General features: G+C 35.9%; 1 protein-coding gene across 1 annotated transcript in view; it reads right to left on the reverse strand.

The window, feature by feature from the left end:
- Positions 1-21,701, reverse strand: part of LOC125229850 (transcription factor collier) — a 45,044-nt gene that overhangs the window by 14,494 nt on the left and 8,849 nt on the right. Inside the window, exon 4 of the mRNA XM_048134789.1 lies at positions 142-223. Coding sequence (XP_047990746.1) covers positions 142-223 — 82 coding nt within the window. The remainder of the gene's footprint in view (positions 1-141; positions 224-21,701) is intronic.

Below are 21,701 nucleotides of genomic sequence, written 5' to 3' on the forward strand. Positions count from 1 at the left end.
GAACTATGAAAGAAAAAAAAATAAAAAAATAACAAAAATAACAAAAATAACTTGTGAAGAGTCCTTATTTCAAGCGTTAAAGTGACACCTTTTGCTTTCAGAATTACTTATTAAAAAATGTAGTGTTGAGTGATAACTTACTTGAAATCTTCTCATATCTCTAGGGTTGCCGGCATTCTTCAAACAATTTTGATTGCACTTTAAAAAGAACTTCAGGAAAAATCTGAAACAAAGAATGTTCAATTAATAATTGCAAAATAAAAAACTCAATGGAGTTAACTCTAATGGCCTAATCGTCTTTTTATTGTTATTAGGACACATTGGTGGTAACTAACGATTTGTAAAAATAATGCTTCGAGTTGGCATGCTGTTTTACTGAAAATTGAACTGAATTGTCTGAAGTTATTTGCGAAGTAAATTGGCAATAAAAAATCAACGACATTTATCTATAAAGAAATCATGAGAAATTGAACTGTCTACAGTTTTCGCAAAAATGAACATGGATTTTTTTTTCTTCAGAGCACTTTATGAAACAGTTTCTCCGAACACCGGAGGTTGAAAACGATAAAACTATGTCACCTAATAGCGCAGATGTTTCCACTTTACCCCGCGCCGTATTAGGCATTAATTTGCTTCTGCTGTTCACAAATTTGTTTACCGCCTTCCGTTCAGTTTTTGCTCCATTAACGCCAATGGTGTCAACTTAATAGCCACTTCAAATGCTTTGTTGCTTTGAGATGATTTTAAAATCATGTCCATTCGTTAGCCGTGGAACATTTGCGGTTTGTGACAAGAAATATTTTTAACCCCCGATGCAAAAACGACGGGGTGTTATAAGTTTGACGTGTCTGTCTGTCTGTCTGTCTGTCTGTCTGTCTGTTTGTCTGTCTGTCTGTGTGTGTGTCTGTCTGTGGCATCGTAGCTCCCGAACGAATGAACCGATTTAGATTTAGTTTTTTTTGTCTGAAAGCTAAAGTAGTCGGTAGTGTTCTTAATAGCCATGTTTCATGAAAATCGGTCCACTATGTCGGGTTCGGGGGTTTTTTCAAAATTGTAATTTTGTGGTTAGGTTATTTTTACACATCGTTTCAGGATTTCGACAGTGAAAATTGCTTTATGCTGTTGTCATCGATATGATATTTTAGTATCGGATAGGTACAAGATTTTTTAAATCATTTTTACTTTATACGAGGTAGATTATGCAATCAAAGAACAACCCGTTTTACTCCCGCCAGTGAAAACTTCGAAACGAAATCAAACAATTTCGATACGAAAGTCGATTGGAACTATCGGCGTATCGGATTACACACAATAGCGGGACTTTACCACATTATTTTTACATTGGATTTGCTGGATAGTACTCTTTATTTGTAAGTGAGTAAAGGTGGAGGGGGTGCAGTGTTGTTAAGTTTGGTGCGTGCGTACGATCAGGCAGGCGATCGCGATGAATGCTTCAGCGGAAATATTTTACATGGCCGCGGGCAACGCCGCTGCCGAATATTGTTGTGCCAACATATGGATGCATATAGAGATGATGCAACGCCTTCGAGTTTAACATTATTATGTGAACTTCCATTCTCAATCAAACATAAAAATCGGACATTTTAGTTATTTAGTCACATACTTATTTGCCCGTACCAAAGGCCAGTCTTAAAGCTATTGCGTGCATTCAGATCTAGATGTTAAAATAACCATGTAATACGCTGCTATGTGCCGCTTCTTCAGTCTGACGTAGATTCTGCCGTGTCAGAATTGTGTTATGTGATTGACTAGTTTTCTTGTAGCAGATCATTAAATTTAAGTCACATGTTTTCTACATATTTCTGTTTAAACAAAGGGTGGTTATAACAGCTCTGTGTATTCCTCAAAAAACCAACCAGATATGAACCGTATAGTATTTGCTCCGCCCGCGGCGGCACATCTGTTCGCATTATTTATGTTAAACACCTTATGTCACAATATCGCGAGTTAGAGTTTACCTACTGCAATGACAAGGCGAAACTAAAGACTGCTGCCGGCGTATCATGCTACCAATTTTATCACTTGTCGACGTCGATAAGACAACTGTCACTCTCACGCTGACATACTTGCCAAAGCGTCACGGATGCTTTGTCCACGTGGATAAGTGATAAAATTGGAATCATAATACGCCGCCAGCAGGTCTTTGTTAGGTAACCTTTATTAGGTAAGATACATCGGGGCAAATCTCGACTGGGGGGCAATTGTAACTAATCCATTTTTTCCACTATTACACTATTATGTTGAGTTCTACATGTATCCCCTGAACACGCCTACCATATATAACCGGTGGACACTGTATTTAATAATGTAAACATTGAAAAACATGGAAAAAATGGACCAGTTACATTTGCCCCCCGTCGGGATTTGCCCCGCTGTACCTTGCTAGCTTTTGCCCGCGGCTTCGCTCGGGTTAGAAAAATACAAAAGTAGCTTATGCAGCTCTACATCCCTTCAACTATCTCCACCTAAGAAATCACGTCAATTCGTCTCTCCGTTTTACCGTGAAAGACGGACAAACAAACAGACACACACACTTTCCCATTTATAATATTAGTATGGATATGCAGATATCCTGACAAATATTAATCGAACGAGAAGTCAAAAGGCAGCGTTGCTCAAATTATTATATAATCGTAGATCGTAGACGATAATCGTAGATCACATCACGTTCCAATATTTTGTTACAAACACACTGTTCATATTTTAATAGATACATAGTGATATGAACTCGTTTTGACACTTCATGTACAGAATGTCATTATTCATTATGTACCTATGATATTCAATTTTGTATTTTAATACAATCTAAACTAGCAGGAATTTAATTAAACATTTAAGAATAAGCCAAGTATTGATTACAGAAAACATGATTATCTACGATTATCATATATACATAAATCATATCGTTTATTCTGATTTGTAAATATACCGTATTTAATACTCGTACCTAATTAGCTACAGGTGGTATTAAAACATTTTGTAAGACATCTCAGTAATCTAAGACATATAATTCACAGATATACAGTTCTTATTTCTGACTTGTCTCCAGTACTGTCAACCGACACCGGCGGAATGAATGGAGATTTTATTTAGAATGTGCGGAGTGAATGAAGGAGTTGAGACGCGCTTTTGAACTGGCTACGTTTATCTTTATGTGAAATGTATGAGATTGGAAGCATATGTATACTTAATGTGTGTATAAATATCGGTTTTTCACTAAACACCGCCTTTGTGGGCCCGTTTTTAATACTATTAGGAGACTTATTCAATCTTGAATTGAAGAACAAAGTACATAATTTATATCTCAATGTAGGTTTTGTTTAAAACATTTTATGTACAAGCTATGTAGTTTTGTTGTTCAACGACAGTAAGAAATTAGATAATACATACAAAATTTAATGTAGGTATAGCCGTAGTAAGAGACTGTTAATTCGAGTAATTTATAAGAATCTTTAAATTGTGTTAATTGTGTAATGATGTTAATTCATAAATGCAAAAGTATGTACTTACCTAAATAATAATTTATTACACGTGTAGTAAGTACACATTTTTGATTAAATACACGCTCACTCTCCTACCAACGACGAATGAAATTGTTAGAAAAATGCTAAAGATCGCATTAATAACTAATACCTACTTAGAGACAACTACTAAAGAAACACGTAGCTTTTGGAAAAAAACATCCCAATTGTTTTGTCTCCGCTGTATCTTTTACTGAGGTGTGACAATAAAAAGTATTCTATCTATCTGTCTATCTTACTTTCATAAACATTCAATCAATCAACGAAAAATCTCAATGCACCTTGCACTCACAAAGAGCCGTGCCATAGAAATGGGACCGGTAAAATCCAGTTAAGTCCACCATTAATATCGTAGAGGGTCATCGACAGCACATCCCTCAGTACGTGGTGACCACTAAGTCCAAACCCCGTTATACCGAAAGCTACCAAACTTTGGGCTTGAATTACCTAGTATACTGTGACCTCGAGACAAACAACAAGTATAATATAAACAGAGACCAGTTTATACTGGATTTCTTTAGGAGAATGTTTGAGACGCGATAGTAATAATAGTTTAAGAGAAAAGGCGAGGGATCTAAGTGATATCTATGGCAGCCTTGATTTTAATAAGAAGGCTCTAAGCATGGTAAGGGGATACTGAAATATTGGGCAAAGGACATGTCTAAATATTTATTGCGAGACCTCATGGAAAATCGAGCACGTACCCACAGAGTAAGTAGTTTGCGTTGAGATTTTTTTTTACATTTTCAAATTTCATCCATAAAGGAAGCATACCTACAGTTAGTATTAAATTATTTTTAAAATATATTTCCACTGTGGACCAAAACATAGACACTAATCTGTACCAGAGAGGATCGAGTATTATAGAGAGTTACTGTCAAAGTAAAATGTGTAATCACAGTGCATAGACTGCTATCTCTCGACACAAGCTTAAAACTTTTGAACATCAGTTTTGACAATTTGGCCCATATTGTAAGCTTGATATGTGTTTGTCAAGTATTCTAGCCGAGCGTTCCCCAAAGGTGTAACACCATCTAGGCCACCGTACCTTTTTCTCTAGGGCTTTGAGGTACGTTTTTCCTTAGACTTTATCCGTCTATACGGAGTTACATATGTCTTTGTCTGTAATAAGATAACTTCACTTACTAGAAGAAATCGATGACAAACTTTTTTTATCATGTTTATCAAGCAACCACACAATATGAAAAGCTTCTTATAAAGTCTAAGTATCTGACATAAACTCCCTGTCACATAAACCTAAGGGATCATCCACATATTACGTCACACCAAATTTCAGGTTTTTGGACCCCTCCCCCCTCCTATGTCACGCTTTTTTGTATCCCTTTAACTGGGATTGTCACATTTAGTATGACCCCCCCCCCCCTTACACTGTGACGTAATATATGGATGACGCCTAATTAGGACACAACATCTGTTTACGTAAAGTAATAAACCAATTCATATGTTCTTCTTTATCTAGAGGCGCATTCACACGAGCAACGTGACAGGCGTTAATTTATTCGACTCCGCTCGCAATTTACGATTGTCTGTACACCCTCTAATGTCTACGAGCGCCGGTGACGTCATAATGTTGTGATTTAAAATTAGCGATACTATTTTAGGATTCATTTCCGGTTTTATGTACGAAGGAAATATCGTAGTTGAGAAAAGGATGTACATACAATACAATACAATACAAATATTCTTTATTGTTCACCAATATAACAAGATTACATCACATAACTTTAATTAACTATGGTAGACAACAGGCGGTCTTATCGCTAAAGAGCGATACATACGTAGTCAAATTGAACTAATTGCTATTTTTTAGTTGTTTTTTTTCTGCTTATCTAAAAATACAACATAACTACACTTTGAATTGTAAGCTAGTTTTAATTCTATGCTATGAAAGTGAAAATACGCTATAATATTTATGTAAAGAAGTCAAGTGTTTTTTCGCCGCTGAAACTTTTTTACTCTTTTTTACTCACAAGTCTATAATGAATCCATAAAAGCTTCCTATTCCAGTAAACTGTTGTACATAGTTCAAAAAATATTCACACCTAACTTGTTCACTTTCAGTTTCCGTCAAAGAGGATCGAGTATTATAGAGAGTTACTGTCGAAGTAAAATGTGTAATCACAGTGCATAGACTGCCATCTCTTGACACAGGCTTAGAACTTTTGAACCTCAGTTTTGACAATTTGGCCCATATTCTTAGCTTAATATGTGTTAAAATGTCAAATATTAGCGCCATCTAGCTGAGCGTACCCTAAAGGTGTAATGCCATCTAGGCCACCATACCTTTTCTGTATGGTACTGAGGTACGTTTTTTTCATAGACTTTATCTGTCTATACGGAGTTATGTATGTCTTTGGTTTCGGTATAAACTAAAGCCTACCCCAGAGCGACGAGCGAATCAAACCATCCCCAATAAAAGTACGCGAATATTTACCTATCGCATCAAGAACAGGGAACTCCATTCTCCTCGTAAAACCTACCCCCACTTTTCATCCCTCTGCGTTATCAAGTGCCTGTTGTGTGAATGCTATGAAATACAAAACAGAGCGAGCAAGTATGACGCATTTATTCAATAACATAAACCAGATATGTACTTTACTTACAGCATTTTTTTATTTGAATATTGGTCAAAGGAAATTTTGAAATGATATGTGTACAATGCGTGTGTATAATGCTTATAATATATTATTTTTGTTAATAATTATTTTTCAGTACAGATGGTGTTTTTTTACGCACTAGTGCGAGAAGTGGTTCATTATATGCCAGGTCGAAACTTCGGAGGCTCATCTGTACTGAAAAACGTCGTACGATACACGTGCGAAAAGGAAATTCGTAACTCGTGTCGATTTAAAACACTCCCTTCGGTCGTGTTTTAATTTATCGCCACTCGTTTCGAACTTCCTTTTTACGCACTTGTATCGTATGTACTATTGTATGGCTCACTCTTTATAAATTAAAATTATACTTATGCACTTGTACGAACCTTTTTACTCACTTCTTAGGTCCTCATTTCCTCGGTAAGAACTATAAAGTACATACCTATGATACTCATTAACTGTATTTGAACCAACGAACATATTTCTACAAATACATCCTTTTTTAGGGCATTCGTTTAAAAGGCTACAATTTAATAAAATAATAAACAAAAAGAACAACTGCCCAAACATCTCTCGCAGATATCCGTGGTCAAATCTTAAAACGCCCGACATTCAAGATAATGTTCCTCTCCGCATCAACATCTTACCACGTCGCACTACTCGTTGGAAAAAATCCACTAAGGCGGTATAGTGGCGAGGAGGTTGCCCTCTTTCGACACCGGGGGGAGGGGCGCCACCTCCGTAGCGACATTCTATGTTTATTTGCATGATTTGCATCGGACATTCCTTGAGCGAGCAAAAACTTGACTTACGGTATTTTGGTGTGGCCTTTATCGTTTTATTATGATTTGTGTCTTTCGAGCGTTATGATCAATAAAATTTTTGCTTAGCACTCGGTTTATTCTCATGTTCTCGTTTTATTGACAATTACTATAACAACACTATTTTATTTACCAATTCCAATTACTAAGAGTAATGTCAATTGAGTAACTAGCGAATATTATCAATAAATGTTCAGTAAAATTATGTACTTAAAAAAACTAGATAAGTAAGGTAACATGGGAAAATATTGATGGTATTTTCTTGAAGGGTAAAACTAAATATGTTTTATATAAGGAATCACTAGGCCGCTTTCTATCTTATCCCACAAGAAAATTTCTTTAATCTCACAATAAAATTTTAAACGGTTAAACGCACGTGTGCGACTAAAAAGTCACCGCAAAATATCAATTTCACCTGAAATTTCGGAACCGCATGGAACATTCGCGCACTGACAACGGTCTTATAACTTTTCCCTTTTAACCTTTCCCCTAGCTCCCCGGGGAGGCGGTCCCGGGGGACGCCCTCCCGCGCCACCACTCAATACCGACACGGCAAGCTCGCGCAAAGACTAGACAGGTGGAATACTAGAATGGACTTCAACGTTCGATTGTTTTTGTTTCGGATTGGACTCTGATTTATTTGTAAACAGGGGATCGATTTTTGAACTTCGAACGTACGAATTCGCCGTTCGAAAGTCTGTGGAGAACGACGTATAGAATCCTTCATTTGTCTTGTAAATTATTTATTACTCATGTTCAATGGGCTACTTGCTTCCTAATAAAATCAGCTTCTTTTTAAGAACTGTCAAAACGAATTTAAACGTCTTGCTAATATGGAATTAATATGAAATCGAATTGAGTGACGTCACGGTCCATTCAGTTACTTGATATATTTCTACCTGACTAAACTACCTAAATAGAAATTGGATTTAATAATAACTTCTGCCCATGTTTTTCTTATAATTATCTGTTGCTTTATTTCGTGCATGGTATAAAATATTTTATTTTAAGAACTGTTAGGTTTCCTATTAATTTCGTTTGAAAATCGTTTCGCTATCCGAATTGGGACAGACTCCACTAGTCTGTCCAGTGTTAGTCTTTGAACGCATGCGACGGGCCTATAACAGGCCCAGTTTTCGACTTTGTTTTTCCGCGTGCGTCCATAGCCAAACGTTAATATTTCAGTGTGTACCAAATTCAAGGGTTAACTGCCCCGTCTCATCGACACTGCAAATAGACAAGTATACTTTATATTTTCTATGGTGCATTTTACAGAAAACGAATTCTATAATTTGTATTATTGATATAAGGGGATATTTTGGTCAGTTTCATGTTGCAATAAATTACTTATCAAAGTATAATAAATCATATTTTTTAAGCATTTTACATCACAGTTTCCATAGTTACTTTTAGAGATACATGAAGTAATTTAAATTTAGTAAAATTTCATAGTAAAATTTCAGCGGGTTTAAATCGCGCAAGGATATGAATAACTGAACAAATCATATTCGCAATTTTCATCTATTAATTAGTAAAACTTGTAATTTCAACGACGTAGTTATTAACACCGTAACTTTAAAACTAGAAATTCTAACAAAATATGTACATACGTATTTTTTTATTGAGAGATTCGGCAAAACAGTTCAATAGAATGAATATAAAGGCCCTGCCGACGCACACATACATAGTAAACATGACTCACAATCACAATGGTAGTTTTTGGACGCGTTCGGAGGTCGTATCGCGACGCAGGCCGTCGCCATGGCAACGCGATAAAACCTCGCCTTTCATAGCCAGTACACTCGAGGATATCAAAGGCTTTATGTTATTTTTAGGGAACCCTGAGTATTGCTCAAATCGACCGTGATAGGCGAAAGTGATCTATTCTTAAAGATTAGAAAACTTTGTTATGTAGATTGAGTGTTTTAAGGTAATGTTATTATAAAAAATACCTGGAAATTAACGAAAGAACATACAGTGTTATTATGAAGCTTAGAATAGTCGTATAAATTTACACAATTAAATTTAATAACATTTTCATTCAGCGCGCGCTGCAAACGCTCGTCATAAAATGTTATATAACATCTATAACCCATGATAGTATTAATGGTGTTCGAACATTACGTTGGGCCTGTCACATGACGTTATCAGCCAGTATGGGAGCACCGTAAAAAACTTGTCACAAAACCACCAGAAATACTCCACATTTGAGGGAAAAATTGATCTGAAATGTACCCCGTATACTTCAGATACTCTTTCAAATCTAAAAGCGCTTGCTCGGTTCGGAGTAGTTTCCAATTGACAATATACCTACAGCCAACATCAAGCAATCGCTCGCGGGCCGTAAGCCTTTCCCCGCCGCACAATTCTGATAAAATAATGTCCTTGGTACTTAGGAATTGTGTAAGCTTGTCTGATTATGGCTGAAGATTTAAGTTTTTTTTTGCTTACGCTCCTTATACTGAAGGAACTTACGTACGCGCTATCGAGCTGGAATCCAGAAACGTATAAAACCATTTTCTAATTTTTAACCATAACTTAGTTACGTAGGTATATACAGTCGACTACAAAGAGATGCATCCATTTTTTCACCTTATTACAATGCAGTAAGGTGAAAAAGTGGATATATCTCTTTGTAGTCGACTGTACCAAAATTTATATTCCAACAAATTTATGCACAGGCATATTTTTATCGTGTTTAGATTAGGAAAAAAATGTTGAAACTAAAAACGTTTGCCCCTAAATAATATGAGTTGACCGACCTTCTTATACGACCTGCCTTTATTTTAATAATCGCTTTCTGTAATTCTGTATGTTAGACTACATTAAGTACCTACAAATATGTATGCCATTCTAAGACAAAACGCGTCCTTCAATTTACCCCTGTACCAGCTACCCAACAACGCAGTAGAACCTGTTAAATAAAAACTCAACATTTGCATTTAAGACACACTATCACTATCAAGCCGACCTCTTTCCAGCGCAATCAACATACAAAGACAAGGGGCTACATAAGCCACATAACGCGGGCATCACTTCATTGTGGGCACCGTTCTAATTGTAACTACACTCTTGGGCACCATCAGCCGCTCAGCGCTCCGCCGGGTAGGCGTGTGCCACTAATCTTCGACCCCTACATACCAATACCCAACCGAAAAACTTACACCCTACCCCTATACCACCAGAGCTCAATTTCAAATGAATTCACCTCAGTATTTGCAAACGTAGCGAGGGGTTAACACACACTATCAACTCATTAAATTGCATCGCCTTTTTAATGAGTCTGAAAGTGAACAAAGGATATTGCGCGATTACATTAAGTACGTAGTTGTAGGTAGGTGAAGTTTGCTTTCAAGCGTTTGTGTTCCGATAGAGTGGTTTCATTTACTTCTATCGACGTGTGCTTCTAATCGAATAGATATGTTTCTGGCCTGACTTGAGACTGAGTTTACCCATGTAACATAAAGATGGGACTTAAACATGAATAGGGGCATTTTCAGAATTTGGGACCCCCCAATTAGCGTAAGTCGTTAACAAAAATGAACTCACTGTCAATGTTTTAACAATAATTAAGCATGAACTTTCAATAAAAATATTGTTTGTGTTCATTACATAAACTTTAAGCGATAATTTACATTCAGAATGTTAAAAAAGTAAATTTTTAAACAGATTTTATGCTTAATTGTCGTCACAAAATTGACAGCGAGTTAATTTTTGGTAACAACTTATGCTAATTGGGGGGACCCAAATTCTGAAAATGCCCATAGGTACTTCACGGTCTACATTTAGGCATTTCTTAGAGCCATTCCTTCAGACTGTTTGCTATAAACATCTGTTCTTCATGTGAAAAGTTGTCAATTTCTGGCTATGTGATAGACCAATCATGTTTCATATTGTAAAACTGTCCTATGTAATGTGCCTACATAACATTGACCAGCAGCAGTTATTACCTCGAATCTAACATAACTCAAAGCTGTCCACGCGTAAAGTAGCCACGGCTAACCTGCACAACCTAAGTACCCACAACATATTGCAGACTACCCTCATATTTACGCGCCGAATATGCTATAAAGTGATATCACGTGATCGTTTCCCGGGTAATAGTTATAAATTACCCGGGTAGTTTATAAAAGCCGGTTAACCCGAGGTAAGCGGACAAGGAGTATAATTTATTATTGGGAAATTCGCGGGTATGAAAATACGCAGGGATGTACACTATGGAGATTATATTATATAAGTGTATCGATTATTTGTACAATGGAAGGTTGTTGTTGTCGTGTTATAGGATATTTTGAAAAGGGCTTATATTATTATTCATAGGTAGGTATTTTTCACTCCTTAAATTTCAAATTTTTCAGGGTTAAATTGTGGTGTAGGCGAGAGGCTGGCAACCTGTCACTGCAATGCCACAGTTTCGTTTTCTTTTAACCCCTTATTTGCCAAGAGTGGCCCTGAAGCTTAGTGGTTTCATGTGCTCTACCTACCCCTTTTTGGGATGCAGGCGTGATTGTATGTTGTTGTATGTTGTAAATTTCAAGACAAGATGAAAAAAAATCAGATTTTGTAAGGTACAGCGAGGCAAATCTCGACTGGAGGGCAAATATAACTGGTCCATTTTATCCATGTTTTACAATGTTCGCATTATTAAATAGAGTGTCCACCGGTTATATATGGTAGGCGTGTTCAGTGGATACATGTTGAACTCAACATCATAGTGTAATAATGGAAACATGGATTAGTTACAATTTAAAATTAAACTGACGCACAACGTTTATCTCGTAGCGGAAAAATAATCGTCCAAGTAACCAGCCAGTATTAATACCCTTAAATACTGAAAAAGGTATACAACCTCTAACAATATGATATGCACAATGTTGTATTACAAATTTTTAGAATGGGCACGTAAACAATAACTAATAATACAAATTAAAACAAAAAATATTACCCCCATCAAGATATAGCTCAATCGATTCTACTCTCGATTCTGAACAAACAGTTTTCAGGTTTTTAGTGTTAAGTGAAACACGGTGTATAAAGGGTCGGATCGTAGACGTATAGCCACACACGTATAGCTTTTATAAAAAAATAGTCAATGATCAATTGAATAATATATATACTTACTAATCATCTATTAGGTAGGTACATATTAACTGTCCTGCAGTATTAGCAACGTTACATAAAGTAAGACATTTGTCATTACATATTGGCGTGTGGAGTAAGAAATATGTCGGCCGCAGCACTGTATCACCTCGCCGGCCCTCGGCTGGGAGTTATTATACCGGGCGTACAGTCTGCTAACATATACAAACGATAATATCCTTTCAAACATATAAAAAAACCGGCCAAGAGCGTGTCGGGCCACGCTCAGTGTAGGGTTCCGTAGTTTTCCGTATTTTTCTCAAAAACTACTGAACCTATCAAGTTCAAAATAATTTTCCTAGAAAGTCTTTATGAAGTTCTACTTTTGTAATTTTTTTCATGTTTTTTTAGGGTTCCGTTGTCAACTAGTTTCGCCATGTCTGTCTGTCCGTCCGTCCGTCCGTCCGTCCGTCCGTCCGTCCGTCCGTCCGCGGATAATCTCAGTAACCGTTAGCACTAGAAAGCTGAAATTTGGTACCAATATGTATATCAATCAGGCCAACAAAGTGCAAAAATAAAAAATGAAAAAAAATGTTTTATTAGGGTACCCCCCTACATGTAAAGTGGGGGCTGATATTTTTTTCATTCCAACCCCAACGTGTGATATATTGTTGGATAGGTATTTAAAAATGAATAAGAGTTTACTCAGATTGTTTTTTGATAATATTAATATTTTCGGAAATAATCGCTCCTAAAGGAAAAAAAAAGTGCGTCCCCCCCCTCTAACTTTTGAACCATATGTTTAAAAAATATGAAAAAAATCACAAAAGTAGAACTTTATAAACACTTTCTAGGAAAATTGTTTTGAACTTGATAGGTTCAGTAGTTATTGAGAAAAATACGGAAAACTACGGAACCCTACACTGAGCGTGGCCCGACACGCTCTTGGCCGGTTTTTAAACATACGGTTCAAAAGTTAGAGAGGGGGGGACGCACTTTTTAAACCCTTATTCATTTTTAAATACCTATCTAACAATATATCACACGTTCGGGTTGGAATGAAAAAAAATATCAGCCCCCACTTTACATGTAGGGGGGGTACCCTAATAAAACATTTTTTTTCCATTTTTTATTTTTGCACTTTGTCGGCGTGATTGATATACATATTGGTACCAAATTTCAGTTTTCTAGTGCTAACGGTTACTGAGATTATCCGCGGACGGACGGACGGATGGACGGACGGACGGACGGACAGACGGACAGACAGACATGGCGAAACTATAAGGGTTCCTAGTTGACTACGGAACCCTCGCCTCAGCCTCAGGGCATGCCTTTAGACCTAGATTTTTAGTTTTCTTTTTAATTGCCTAGTTTATGATATTTATTGTATGGATTTTTTAAGTCTTGAAATATTTGTGTTGATACCTAATGAAGAGATATTCTCTTAGATTAATTATCGGTTTTTGAATTCATTAATATTGATTGTCAGATTTTTGCGTTATTATACCAATAGTTAGGTACATTAAAACAATGTACGATGTCAATGTCAAATCAACTGATTTAACGTAGAGTAATTTCAGTACAAATTGATATCGGGTGAGAATATTGTTCAACTAAAATATTTTTTTTTCAATTTTTCAAATACTGTCTGCTATTGACAAATTATAAAAATTGTAAATGTTGCGGACGCGATTGTACGTCCTTTCATGTTTGGAAACCCCGCGGTATATTTATCACAAAACTTTCAAGGTGACTGAGCTCCTTGCGATCCAGATATTATTTTTAAAGAGAACTTGTATTTGACCCCAATTTTCAGTACGGATTAAGTCAATAAAGACATTTAAAGTTGGTAGAAAGTATCATAACTAAGCCACTGTTTAATAAAACTATATAGACTTTGTGATTTAATAATTAAATATACGATTTTTTTATCTTCAACTGTGCATCGAATCAATTTATCCTTAAGTATAAAAGTAATGTACATATTTAGTTAGCGTAATCGTAGTTTAGTTAGTTAAGTAGTTTGCCTGTCTGAAATCGATGCAAGTTGATTTTTACAGTTTAAAATATACTATTTCACAAATTGTTCTGTAGTTTTAATATGTAGAAAATAAATTTAGAAATATTTTCGTTGAGAAATGCGAAAAAACTTGAATCGTACTGTTCGTATATCCTTACAGGAACATGCGTAAGCTTTACGACCGAAACAATCTACACGGAGCCTGTTTCCGGAATAAATAGGCACAATAACCGGTAACGAAATGTTGAAACAAAAACCAACGTGAGCAACACGCCAAAACCAGAACATAAACGTTATATCGGCGATCCAGCCAAACTGCTCTATCAAAATATAACGACCGCGATAAACCCGATGGAAAAGAAAGCAAACGTTTCCATCGAATTTCCAAAGATCGTACAATAAATGCATCCTCTTCTTACCATTATAAAATTCGTATTTCTATCTTTCTCGCGCTAGTGTTTCCTGTTTTATGGGAGAGTCGATAATATTCGGACCGCGCCGCGAGATATGAGTGCTAAATATTTTATGATGTCCAAAGTGTCGATGTAAGGCTTGTTCTTGACTAGGCTCCATCGCTCACCCACCCTTTTATATTAAATAAAACTCACATGTTCTATGTACATACTACCAAAAAACTTGACGCCAACTTTATACAGATCAAATCAGCAATTTAATAAGCTCAAATCAACAGTTACTAATGATAAGATTTCCGCACCAAACATTTACATGGTTTCTTTTGTTTTATTAACAATGCAAAAGTCATTTTAAGTATTAGAAATTCGCTTAGAAAAGGTGTGCACTTTCTATAAAAATTGATCAGCTTAATTACAAGTCAGTTTTTTGTCACGTTTGTCTTTTACAAACGGTCTTGTCGTAACGCCATTAATCTTGGAAGGCTGGCAGCGCAGCAAACGACCTCCCGTTAAGACCCTCCATGGGCTGGGTGCCCTGTAATATGCTTGTGTACCCCAAACGACGAATAACTAAACACCGGGCCCCTACAAGCCAAACACGACCTTCCACTAATTGCTATTAGTATCATTAACGCATTGAGCTCGCTTGTTTTTTCGACCTTTGTTACCGGATACAAATGGAAAATAAGAAAATAAAGGAATCCCAGTGCGAGAAAAAAATACGTAAGATGTATTTTCTCGAAGAGAAGCGTGTCCGTGGCATTGTTAAATATATCGTCCAATCAGTATCCGTGGAACGAGAAGGAATTAGCGTTTGAGCGGCCGAGTCCTGGTCCACCCTTTTATGCGGTGTAATAAAAAAGGTTATTTGAATTTGGAAGAAGAATTAAAAAAAGAAAATGAATTCCGCACTAATTTAAGCAAAGCGAGGACCTCGACGATTTTAGGGGGATTCGAGACGATTTAATGAATCATGCATTTAAGTAAGTTGAAAGTCCGTCTACGGTTTTAGATTCTTATTGCCGGTACCCGGAAAGGTTTGACAAAAGGGCTTAGTTGAAAAATCCACATAATAAGACGTACAGACAGACGGTAGCCAGTCAGTCTTCATAAGGAAAATTCTCCTCACGTGCTTGCTTTTTTATTGTCATATGCATGCGACATTTTTAATACCTTTCAATAGCAAAGGTGTAACATACTTACATTAAAGAGCGTTTTACAAATCCCTAAAAAACTAATCACAGATAAGCGATCTCGTCCCTCATTGATCCTCCATCGGAAGGTTAAGGCACTTCGTCTTCATTCGGGAATCCCTTTAAGGAACGAATCAGTTGTAATGAAAGCTAATTCTTTCATTAGCCGGCGTGACAACGGGAGAATTGTGAGCCAAACGAGAACAAACGTCGACGGGTGTATGTGCGTTATAGGTTTTTACGGTACAGGAAAACTGTAGATACCTACGATGGAAAATTACTTCGAACACTTTTATATTCTAAAAGGCCTTCATAGTACCATATTAAATATATACAAGTGCGGAAAAGTAAAAATACGACATTACAGCCGATAAACTAAAACACGGCCGGAGAGTTTCCTCTTTTCATGTCTAACGTACGAAATTTTGCAGAAAGTAAATATGGCCTTTTTTTCGACATAGGCATCATAAAGTACCACTCTTACTTAGAAAACACTATTATGTAGTTTAAAGGCAATGTAGTCTTAAGTCATTTTCATATTTGAAACATAATGACAATATGCCTTGATTTAAACTGCGGAAAAAAAATCGGCAACAGTATCAGAACCGTTATTAATTTCAAGATCTTTTGAAACACGCATCAAAACGAGTCAACAGTACATTTTTAAAAATAAGCAAAAGATCTCAAACAAAACCCACCCTCACTTAGCCGTTATCTAAATGCAATAACGTAGGTAGATACTTTTACATTTTCCACTGCACAACCAATACATTCCATTTATCAATAATATAAATCGAAATCCGATCTGACAAGGCGTTAATAGGAGCTCAATGCAATTTAAGATACCCCCGTTGGTATTAACCGAATTTCTTTTGCAGTCCCGTATTGGTATCGAAATAAATCGATACATTTTATTGTTGAACTGTACGAGTGTCACGTAACTTAGAAGGGGAAAGTGGTAGGTACATTTTGTAATCAAACACTTTCGTTTATTGTGTCTGGGTTTGGCGACGGTTTTTAAAACAAAAATCTTGAAACTCTAAACATAATTGGGGCAGAAAATAATGATACTAATGTTGACGATGATGATACAAAGTAGGAATGAGCAGAAAATACGTACAAACAAACAATCAAGCCTGTATCACATAAAGGGGTAGGCAGAGCACATGAAACTACTCAAGTTTAAGAAATGAAAAAACAAAAATAAATACTTAAAACTAAACAATTTGTGAAAAAAAATTATTAATTAAAATTTGGTGTTTGTGATGCATAACACAAATGAACATTAAAATTTTAATGTCAGTAATTTTGACATATCCATCCCTAGTTCGAATGAAATATAACTTATATTTACTACTTCTCCTCCCGTCTGTACGTAACTGCTCTACGATATACGGTACACCCCACGTGACGCGAGGTGGCATTTTAAAGTGAAAATTGAATTTGCAAGCGACAATCGAAGACTGCCATCAAAGGCAACCCCTCCATGTATGCCAAAACGGGTTTCTGCTAAAGAAAGTTGAGAAGTATACTTTCCATTAAACTCATGTGTCGCTACCATGAGTTTAATACGATATACGATTGCGAGAACGTCAAGAAAAATAGTACTTATTATTGGTTCTAATATGTAAGTAATCGTTTAGGGGCGCTGTTCCTTTTCTCCATACAAAGTAATTTGTCGTCACGTTTTCGATGAAGAGTATCATAGGTATTATGAATTATTGTACAATGTTGCAAACACACGTCAACATAGTATTTTTGGTGTCAGTCTCATTCTTAATTTTGATAATTTTATTACTGAAGAAATATGTCATACTAGCTTTTGCCCGCGGCTTCGCTCTCGTTAAATTCGAAAATTAAGGAATGCTCCATACAAACTTCCATCTCCTATTTTAGGGAAGTGAGGGGTTAGAAAGAGACAAAAAGTAGCCTATGTCACTCTCCATCCCTTCAACTATCTTCACTTAATAAATCACGTCAATTGGTCGCTCCCTATTAACGTGAACGACGGACAAACAAACAGACAAACACACTTTCCCATTTATAATATTAGTATGGATTCAAAAAGTCAATTAAATATTTCATATTCAACGTCAATTTCATTACTTCATTTTAATTTAACCTAATTCTCGGCTTAAAAATAATATTCCCTAAAATAATTAAATTCCAATTGCGGATTCTGATATTGCGTAGACCTCGGCGAAATGACTCCAAATTAGCGACATACCTATCTATTAAGGATAGGACGTCTCGAGCCCATTTAATTAGTGACGAGGTTTTATCATCCGCCCTCTTTGCTTCTGTTCGTGGAAAATTTCAACTCTAATACCGCCATATTGGCAAAGCTTAAATTGGATGTAATGACGAAATTTCTATTCTCTCCAGTTTATAATAAAAAATTGTTTCCGGAAAATTGTTCTTGATATATCCTTTCACTCACGAAAATACGTTTGGTTTGTATTTTCTGCGCGTCATCGTAAATGATACAATTTTTCGGTCGATTTTTATTTTGTTGTCGATTTCACTTTTTATTTTTGGAGATATTCATATTTGACACTCAGAATCATCCTAATATGTAGGAGAAAAAAAAAACATTTTTTTTCTATTCAGTTAAGATTTCTCATAATTATTAAATTAAATAATTAAATAATAAAGTTTGACCATAACTCAGTCAAAATAATTGGGAATATTTTTTCTCTTATTAGAATCGAAACCATAAAAACCGGCCAAGTGCGAGTTCTACTCGCGTTGTAAGGGTTCCGTACACTACAAGAAGGGCTTAAGCGCCTCATTTTTAGTAGGAACTTAAGTCATTTTTGCGAATAATCAATATTTTGAACAAAACTAAACAGAAATGAGTTTATATGTTATATTCTAAAGCGCTCATAAAATTTCAAGAGATTTGGTACTCGTAACTCCTTGCAGTGGCAGTGAGTGAAATTCGTAATTTGAGTTTTTCTCTTTTAAATCCGACTTACGCTTTACTGTAGATTTCTTATAGGTTTTCCTGTAATCTATAGATAGAAAACTATCTCGTGTATTCTTTTGAAAATTTTACGCATAGTAGTTTCGGAGATAAGGGGGGGAAGGTCTTTTTTTGCCTATTTTCTTACATAACTTGAAAATTACCTTACTAAAAATTATTAAAAAAATATTTTTGAAATACTTATAAAAACTTATTTCATTTGATTGTAACACAATATATTTCTTGAAACTTTGATTTTTAATTTTCACTTTTACCCCCCAAAAGTGGCCCCTATAATAAAATTTTCTTAATTTAAATTACATATCCGTCTTTGGGTCACAGGTTTACATATGCGTGCCAAATTTCAAGTTAATCGGTTCAGTAGTTTCGGAGAAAATTGGCTATGACAACGGACAGACAGACGCACGAGTGATCGTATAAGGGTTCCGTTTTTCGTTTTTGAGATACGAAACCCTAAAAAGTAATAAAATTTCAAAAAAAAAAAAGAAATTGACAAAAAAAGTATTTCTTGTAGTTACTTGTGAAAGTAGAACCGAATTCATGCGTGCCATCTTTGAAGACAAACACACCTAGTAAAACAAACTAACGTTAATTGTTGCTTTTATGATAGCTTCGCGTGAGCGGGTCGGATGGCAAACAAATTGTTACTGTGACTCCAAAAATACTTAGAAGTACTAATTCATAGGATATGGTAGTTTGTTCGCGTTGATAGGGTTTTCATATTTTAGGTTTCATAGTGCTTCGATCTTCACTAAAATATTTTACATTTTGAGCTTTTTCTGCCTAGAATTGGAGTCTAGCTCTACATCATCAAATACCGTATTTCCAAATTCAGGACAAGGAAGTCTGGAACGAGAGGTATGATGTCTAATGTATGTAACTAAATACTTTAAAAATATTTAATTTAAATCATCATCATCGTCCTCCTTGCGTTATCCCGGCATTTTGCCACGGCTCATGGGAGCCTGGGGTCCGCTTTGATATTTAATTTAAATATTTTGTTAAAATCGTGTATATCGACTAGTTAAGAGTAGCAGCGTTTACTTAACAGGCTCACTTTTATGTGTATTTCATATAGAAAAACTTTTCCATTTGAAAAACATGGAAGTTCATTCTCATATTCATTAACTTAATGACAAAGGTATCATCATTATCCAACCGCAAAAAGCAAAACATCACTTAAATTCAATTTATACGAGTGGCCCATTCAATTAGTTATCTAGATTTGGATGTAATCATGCCTTTTTGCTTGATTGATGGTCTACAATCTTCTTCAATTTACGACCCTCTAATTGTGGTTTATAAATGCACTTGCATTTAAATTACTATTTCGTCCATTAAGTAAGACTCACTTTTACTAGGGTCCTCAGAAATATTTCTAAAATGCCAAAGATTAAGTTCAAGTTTGTTTTTGGAGATTCTCGAAAATTATTTTGAATATTGCAGCGCTAAATAATATGCAGTGCTCCATAATGCGCGCACCCATTACCAAAGCCAAAGCGATCCCCGACCAAACAGCAGCGTAATAGGAATTTAGCAGATGTTCCGGAACACACCTACAAGAGCATATGCAGCCCCTGCGGAGCTCAAGACGTCAGCGCGTTTAAACGCCAATTAATTATTAAGGGACAGAGCTCCTTCCTTTGCTCTTTGACGGCGACTGTACAACAATGTGGCTAGCTCTCGTGATTGCCTGCTTTGTAAATTGCATTAGCGTGGTCCGCTTGTGTTTCCGTTTATTTATATACCACTTGCGTTGGTTATGGTACTACACGGCATTTGAACTTGTTCTAATGTGAAGACAACTTACCGTCGTATAATTACAAACTTATTCTTTATCAAAATGTGGTGAAATATTAGTTTCGTTGCAGTACAACAATAAGAATATCATGATTTTACTCTACCCTGAACTACTTACAAGAATAATAAAATTATAAGTAGATAGGTTACGGTGACCGCTTTCCATCAGGCGGGCCGTATACCTGTTTGCCACCGACGTGGTATAAAAAAAAAAAAAGATACATCATTCCTTGAAGAAGTCAAAAAATCCAGAAATCTTTCACGGAGCGCGATCGCATTCTTTCAAGTCCGTTATAAGGGGCAGTAGAATTGCTCCATAGATTCGAATCAACACCAGGATCGGGCTAGTTGCAATTCATCATTATTATTCCAGACAATTTATCAAGCGGTTGGCTCGGCTCGCCGCCTCGATCGCACATTCTAACGAGATGGTGAATTTTCACCGAATAATTTGCGAACCGACGAATCACGTATTGGAATCGGGAATGAAGTCGGAATTGAGATAGAAGAGCTGAACATGGTGATGCTATAAAAGGAACTTGGGGAGAAGGTCACTCAGGGAAAGAATATACCTACCTATTTAAGTTTAGTCATACATACATACTAAAATATTACACGCACTAAATACTTATCTAATCTCTGTACCATATAATATAACATTTGTTTAAAAATACAAAAGCCTCAATTTACAAGAATATAAGATTTTGTAATCAAACCGTCCTAAAAATGTGATTAATTTTAATATTTGGTTTTCCCGGTAGTTATGATCAATAAACAATAGGTACTCGTATTGTACCAATTGCATAAAGTAGTACCCCTAAAATGATTACAAATAAAATCCTCAAATATCAAAAATATCCCAATATTCGAATTTTATAATAAACAACATGTATCCATATTATAAGTGGAAATATTCAAATGCCTCCCCTACGTTCAGTTTTGTTTTTGGAGAAATAGGTTCAAGTTTTCTTCTTCCAATTTTAAATACCTATATGTGAAAAATGATTCATTTTGTGAAAATATCTAATTTCATTATTTTAGAGGACTGTAGAGAAATCTACTGGTTTCAATCAAATATATTAGAAATATTAGCATGACATTTTGCTTCGTCAATGGAGCGTCTCTTGCAGCGAGGGTCGATACGATTACCGAGGCTTATTACTGCGACTTTATCATATTTCAATTTACGATCGTCACCCGAACTTATCGAGTAGAAAAATCAGAGGGCT

The sequence above is a fragment of the Leguminivora glycinivorella genome, chromosome 9, assembly GCF_023078275.1.
Source record: "Leguminivora glycinivorella isolate SPB_JAAS2020 chromosome 9, LegGlyc_1.1, whole genome shotgun sequence".
Classification (NCBI taxonomy): domain Eukaryota; kingdom Metazoa; phylum Arthropoda; class Insecta; order Lepidoptera; family Tortricidae; genus Leguminivora; species Leguminivora glycinivorella.